This window comes from Melanerpes formicivorus, unplaced genomic scaffold (assembly GCF_026170545.1).
Source record: "Melanerpes formicivorus ecotype bairdi unplaced genomic scaffold, bMelFor1.0.p_v2 SCAF_21, whole genome shotgun sequence".
NCBI classification, from domain to species: Eukaryota; Metazoa; Chordata; class Aves; order Piciformes; family Picidae; genus Melanerpes; species Melanerpes formicivorus.
Genome location: NW_027142373.1, coordinates 7,134,840 through 7,141,651, shown reverse-complemented (window position 1 = coordinate 7,141,651; position 6,812 = coordinate 7,134,840). Strand labels below are relative to the sequence as shown.

At 59.5% G+C, this 6,812-nt stretch overlaps 1 protein-coding gene across 1 annotated transcript; it reads right to left on the bottom strand.

Annotated features, from left to right (window-relative positions):
• Nucleotides 1–2,154: 2,154 nt before the first annotated feature.
• Nucleotides 2,155–6,564, bottom strand: CBX4 (chromobox 4). The gene is made up of 5 exons (XM_068151286.1): nucleotides 6,367–6,564; nucleotides 6,222–6,265; nucleotides 5,364–5,429; nucleotides 4,482–4,548; nucleotides 2,155–3,992 (listed from the first exon to the last, which is right to left on the bottom strand). The coding sequence occupies exons 1-5, from the start codon at nucleotides 6,433–6,435 to the stop codon at nucleotides 2,658–2,660; spliced, it is 1,581 nt and encodes a 526-aa protein (XP_068007387.1). The 5' UTR covers nucleotides 6,436–6,564; the 3' UTR covers nucleotides 2,155–2,657.
• Nucleotides 6,565–6,812: the final 248 nt, after the last annotated feature.

Here is a 6,812-nt window from a genome sequence, read left to right as displayed (position 1 = left end):
GCCCAAGTTTCTGTTGGCTTTAGAGTACCAGCTCAAACAAGAGATGAACCAAGCTGTCAGTGCTGACCTTGCCCACACAAACAAGTCTAACCAAATAGCTGGGATGGAGCCAGCTTTCTGGTGTAAGCTCCCAGGAGCCATTTCCACCACTACATGAGCACACCAAGCAGCAGACCTGAGCTGCACCAGACCAAAACCAACATCTCCCAACAGCAGTGTCCACAGTTAAGGTTGTCCCACTTGGATACATGGCTGAGAAAATGGCATCCACACACTCAGTGCTTGCATTTTCTCCAGTGTAACTCAAGCTGCCTTGGAAAAGCACTCTGCCTCTGGCACGAGAACATCTGTAAGCAAGACTCGGTCTGACACAGCTCACGCAGAGGTTCCCACTGTGAACAAGTCCCAGCAGATGACACCTGGCTGGATGCTGTCTCATCTTTCTGCAGATACCACACAGCCCTCAGGATTTACAAAGGGACAGTTGCCAAGCTGACATTTGAATTTATTTCAATAAAATGAAGCCTAGAAAGCCTAGATTGCCCAAAGATGGGCAACAGGAGATGAAGGAGTTGCGTTTTCCTTTGGGTACAGCACTGCCACATGCCTGGGCAGGTACAAGCTGTTCCACGGCAGGACCAAGGGGCTGAGCCTGCAGGGTCCTATCCACCTCTTGGGCTCTCATGCATAGCTGGGGGCAACTCACCCATGTCTTTAAGTAGCTTCTGTAAAACCACAGGGTCCACCTTACCCAAACCAATTAATTCTGCCTCTCACAAGCTCCAGGCTCTTGTCCATATTCATTAATATGCCATCACTGACAACATTTCAACTAAGATCTTGGGAAGAGAAATCAACTCCAAGGAGAAGCTTAAGACAAGGACAGCAGGTCACTGAACCAGTCTGACAAGCACAGATTCAGAGGACAGTTACTGTATGAGTGCTCACCTCTGCTTGGGGATGTTGTTGGGGACCTTGGGGGAGGGGGGACTGAGCACCATGTCTCAGCCACATGCAAATAGGCTCCACGGGCACACTGCTAGGTTGCCACCTTCATGTGAGACATTTTGTAAAGCATTAGCCCTGTATGGTATTTTCAGTAGACTCCAGTAATTATTAATCTAGTTCAGAGACATCCGCAGGCTTTTTAATGGAATTTGGACCTCCTCACCTAATCCTGATCCCCCCTAACACTGGCAATGATGCCACTGGGCAGGACAGCACTGGGAGAACTTGCACTCACCCATCCACTGCGGCCACCTCGCTGGCCTGTGTGCCCAGCAGCCCTCCAGTTTCCCATTGCAGACCATGCACAGCTTGTTTTTCTTGGGAAAAGCCCAGCCCTGCCTCAGCACTGCAGGGAGACACCAAACCGTTGGCTCCTGCGACCCTGCCGCCTGCCCAGGCAGCACCGGGAGGAAATGGAGTGCCCTCACATGCCACAGGCAGCACCGGGAGGAACCAGGGTTCCCTCACACTCTGAGGGTAGCATGCTCTCGTCCATGCTCTTGGAGAAAAGCCAGAATTACATTCCACATGCTGCACTTCGGAGCCAATTTTAACCTGCAGGTACCTGCTCCGGGGCACCCCAGCCGCTGCCTGCCCACATAGGAACGGGGTCAGTGCCATCCAGATGCAGTTAACAAACGCACTCCAAATCCTGGCAGTTTTTGTAAAGGTTTATAGTCCTTTGCACTGATTGCATGATACATTTCTTCTCCCCCCCTTTTCCCCCCCCCCCACCCCGCCTCCCCTCCGTGACACAGCCCTCGGACCAGGAAGCGCTGCTGGCAGCTTGTGCTACACCTCCCAGCAGCTGGGCTTTGCAATCCGATCTACGCTAGCTGCAGAACATCAAATGCACTTTCAACATCTCCATTTAATATTTACATTCAAGCAATTAATAATTGGAAGCTTATAGTTTAGACATTTTCTAATAGCAGCAGTTTCTATAATAGCTTGTTTCGCTTTAGATAACCTTTCCCCCCCGCCTCCCCCCCCCCCCGCCTCCTCTTTTGCTTTTGTTTTGCACATAGAAACAACCACGTGTACAGTATCAAAAAATATATACCAGGGATGGTCCTGCAGGTGGGGAGGAGGGCAAAGGGACGAGACTAACAAATGCTGAATGGTTAAAAAGGAGAACAGAAAATAGTCGTTTGATATAGTTTATAAGGTGGTCTAGGGGACTCCATAAATCTAGGCTTTTATATTTCATTATATAAATACCTACAAATAAATATATTAGCGTGGCCAGAGAGCGACCAGCTTTCAGCTCAAACAATACATTTCAAGAACACCACGTACAAACGGGAGCAAGAATCACTCGACAAGTTAGCACTGTTAAAATATAATACTATAACTCTGAGTAACTGGCGGGCCCCCTCCTCGTGTGTCCTGGCACCTGCAGGTCCCAGGGCAGCCCCTGGCTGCGGGGCAGGAGCAGTGGCGAGGACACCCCGCGTGGCAGGGATGACCATAGTGCCCGGCCCTGCCCCCGTGTCCCCTTGGCGGAGAGGGCAGGCTTGGCCACCACGGTGTGAGCAGGGGACACACAGGTGCCAGGAAAGGGGCACCAGTACCTTAGAGGGAGGCCGCGGGGCTGGTGGCCCCGGGACAAGCAGGCAGCTCCCATGGGGAGCAGCCGCAGTCCCATCTCACACCGTCACGTACTCCTTGAAGGTCACGGTCAGGCAGTTTGCGGTCACATCTGTGATAATTATATTCCCAAAGAAGGGTTTGAATTCCTGCAGGGACTCGGCCTCCTCCTCCTCCTCCACAACCTCCTGGGGCTGCAGAGGCTGCTCCGTGGCCGGTTTCTCAGCTGGTGCTGGTGGCACCTCTGGCTTCACCTGTGCCAGGGCCAGCTCGCTCTCCTCCCGTGGTTTCACACAGCGCAAGTCTATCGGCTCATCCAGGTCCGAATCCAGCAGGATGACCTCCGGCTGGTTGGGCGTGGGCGGCTCTGGCCGCTCCGGGGCTGGGGGGCTGAGGCAGGTGGGCGCACTGATGCTGCGGGAGGTCAGGCGCTTCTTGCCTGGCTCCCGCTCCGCATGAGGCTCCGACAAGCAGCGCTTCCGTGATCCGGGGCTGGAGAGGTTCAGTCCCATGGAAGAAGGGCTGTGCTCGCAGATGGGACTCAGGGACCAGGGCACGAGGTCTGGCTTGGTGGTGAGCTGCAGGGGCTGCTCTGTCGGAGGAAGGGGCAGCTCCTTGGCCAGGGGAGTCTTTCTGGGACTTTCCTCAAGCTCTGCATCAGGCTGTTGGCCCTCACCCTCCACTTTGCTCAGGGTGTTGCTGACCACCACCCTTTCCTCTCCTGGCTTCCTCCAAGACTCCAACTTCTCCTCCCCACCCTTCTTAGGAGTCCTCTCCTCTGTAGCCCGCTTCCGGGGAGGCTCCCCAGACTTGATCTTCACCGCCTGCATCCCATTCTCCATGTACTTGCTCATGACGATCACGATACGCCCGTTCTTGTTTTTGTTCTTGACAATCTTCATCTTGCCTCCAAGGCCATTACTGGTCACTCTGTCCCTGGGAGGAGGCCCGGTACCACTGGACAGGTTTTTCTCAGCCCCATTCTTGCTCTCTGCAGTTAGGTTCTTAACTGGGCCCAGCAGGTTTTTGGCAGGGCCATGAGCCCACTTGTCTGGGTGGGTGACCAGAGAGCTCTTATTACTGTCCAAGCAGGCCTGGCTCTGTGCCTCCTTGCTGCTGGGCTGGTAATGGGGCTCATACATCTTGGGGTCTGGCTGGTAGTGGTGGTGCTTCTTGCTGTTCAGCTGGTAGTAATACTTCCCTTTACTATGGGACTGGTGCTTCATGCTGCTTTCCTTGCCATTGGGCTGGTACTGGTGGTGCTTCTTGCTGTTCAGTTCATACTGGTGCTGCTGGCTCTTGCCGGAGGAGCCAAGATCCAGCTTGGGCCTGTTGTCCACAGCTGGGTCCTGCAACCCGGTGAGGATGTTCGAGCGGCGGGCAAAGGAAGGAAGCTGCAACACAAACCCGGGAGCCACATTGAGCCAGTGCCCCATTAGGTGCCAAAGGCTCCAGTGAAACCCCCACCCCTCCAGCAGCTCTCGTTACCGGACGCTGCATCGTGGGGCGCCGTGGCCTCGAGCAGGCGGCCCCAGCCTACTCCAACTTACAGGCTGTGCATTGCTCCGGATTAATGAAGCAATGAAAAGAAGAAAAGCACCCTTCAATCAGCTGTCTGTAACGGGGGCCAAGCGGGACTGCCGCTGCCGAGCTTGCGAGCAGCCTGCTAATGCCACCCGGCCACGGGTGCGGTGGATCTGCCCTGCAGCCCGCAGGGAAAGGGGGGCTGGGACCGCCTGATGAGCTCAGTGCTGGGTCCCTGGGACATTGGGAAGCACCCGGGCTGTGCATACGGCTCCGCAGCATGATGAAACTGGCTGAAAGGGGCTCCCTTGGGACAGGGCCATGCTGCAAACAGACTGTGGGCTCCACAACGCATTTACCTGCACAACCAGAGGCTTGGGTTTGGGCCCCCGTTTGCGATATCCCATCAGCTGCTCCTGCCGCTCCCTGTGGGAACACAGAATTACAGTGAGGCCTGGCATACAGACCCCCAGGGCGCACTCATCCCCACACTCTATAGCATGATAGTTCCTGTGGTGCCAGTGACCCTGCATGAGTGCAGCAAGGGGGTGGTGGTAGGGGAGCTGGGACCCTGCAGATATGAAGCTGCAGGCTGGGGGTCTTTCAGGTGCAAAGCCACATGCTTGGGGGTCCCAAAGGTGGAAAGCCACATGTCTAGGGGTGCTGTAGGAGAAGGTGGTGAAACAGGGGCACAGCCAAGCTGCTGAGGTAGGCAGCAAGCTAGGCGACTTCCCTGCTCCCTCCTCCTCTTGCTGAAGTGAGGGGTAGAAGTTTAGTTTGCGCCAAAATACTACAGGAAATAAATGCACGGAAAGACGAGAGAGGAAAAAAAAAAGCCTGAAAAAGAAAGAAAGAAAAAAAAGGGGAAAAAAAAAAAAAAAAAAGCAAAAGGCAGCCAAAGCCCGGCCAAGCGCAGCAGCAGCAGCAGCGCCGCCTCCTCCTCCCCTCGCAGGCATCGAATCCCCGGGCAGGCAGGAGCGCAAGGCGCGGCGTGGGGGGGAGCGGAGCAGAGCGCAGCTTGGAGGGGGGAGCGGACCGTGGGGGGACCTTGACCCGCTGGCACCGCCCGCCCCACCGCGGCCGCACCCCCGAGGAGCCCCGGCCCCGGCCCGTCCCGTGCCGTGCCCGCCCCCGCCGCGGCCCCCGGCTCCGTGACGCATCTGCAATTGCCGAAGCGGGAGCCCGCGGCCCCTCCCGCTGTGTCGTGGGTCCCCCCCACCACCACCCTTGCTATTGCTCACCTGTTCTGGAAGGCGATGAGCAGCCGGGGGTCCAGGATGTTCTCCTCCGGCTCCCACGTGTTATACCTTGGAGAGAAGGAGAGCGGCCGTCAGCGGCGGGGCCCCGCCGGGAGGGAACCGGGGTCCCAGGCAGGGGCACCCTGTCATCGCGACTCAGAGCAATGGACCCGGCTGGGAGCGGGGGTCCGGGGGCTGGGGTCCCGGGGGAGGGGGATGGGCGCAGGGAGGGAAAGGGGGAGACACAGGGACGGAACTGTTTATTTAGCGCAGTTATTATTCCGGAGGAATTCTAGGCATGTCATGATGAAATTTTCCAAATCCCCTTTCCCGGACCCAGGAAAGCGGCCGCGGCGCGGAGGGCAGACCCTGCCGCCGGGTCCGGAGCAGCGGCGTGGACTCCCTCTTCCACCACTCCACGCCACCCCCCCACGACACTGTCATGCGAACCCCAAAGACTCCGCAGCTCCGCGGCCGGTGCCTCCGCCTCGGCGGGCGGCTCTCGGGGGCTGCGGGGCGGCGCGGGTTATTTTTGCGGTTATTCCCCCTCTTCCCTCCCCCACCCTGCTCCCCACGCCCCCCCCCCCTCGCCCCCCCTCCACCTCTCCCCGCTCGGTTCTGCAATATGGAGCCCGGCTCCCGAGGAGGGAAAGGGGGAAGGAGCCATTTTCTGGTGCACATCAGCCGCCGCCTGCCCGCCTCGCTCTGCTCCCACCGCCACCACCGGGCTCCGCGGCCGCTTCTCGTCGCCTGCACCGGGGCCCTTCCCGGGGCACCGAGAGCGGCGAAGCTCCTGCCGCCGGGACGGGCCGCCCCTACCCCCATCCCCATCCCCGTGCCCCATGCCCGCTCGGTACTCACTTGGGCGACCATCCCCTCCATTTCACCAGGTACTCGACTCTGCCCTGCGGAGCACGGGAGGCAAAGGCACGGCGTCAGCTGGACCCACCGCCGGCTCGGCCGCCTCCCACCCCCACACCCCCGAGCCCCCCCCCCATCTCCTCACCTTTCGGATCCGCTTCTTCTCGATGCTCTCCACCGCGAAGACGTGCTCCCCCACCGCCGGCAGCTCCATGCTGCAGCCGGGAGGGGCCGGGCCGGGCGTCCGCGGCCGCCGCCGCTGCAGCCGAGCTGGGCTCCGGCTTCGGCAGCTCCCGCCGCCGACCCGACAGACACTGAGCCCCGACCGCCGCGGCACCGCAACCCGTGCAAATCCCGGAGCGAAACGTCAGGGAGGCGGTGCCTCCCGGGCCCGGCTGCCCGTCAACGGCGGGGCCGGGGGATTGGCGCAGACCTGCCGGGGAGCAAGGCGGGGAGGGGGCGGGCGGGGGCCGGCCAGCAGCGGCGGGGGTGTGTGTGTGTGTAGGGGGGAGACGCGGGCAGCCCGGCTCCCGCCCCACGCGTGACTCAGCACAGCCCCCCACGGGCCCAGCGACCGGCGGGGGGCGGCAG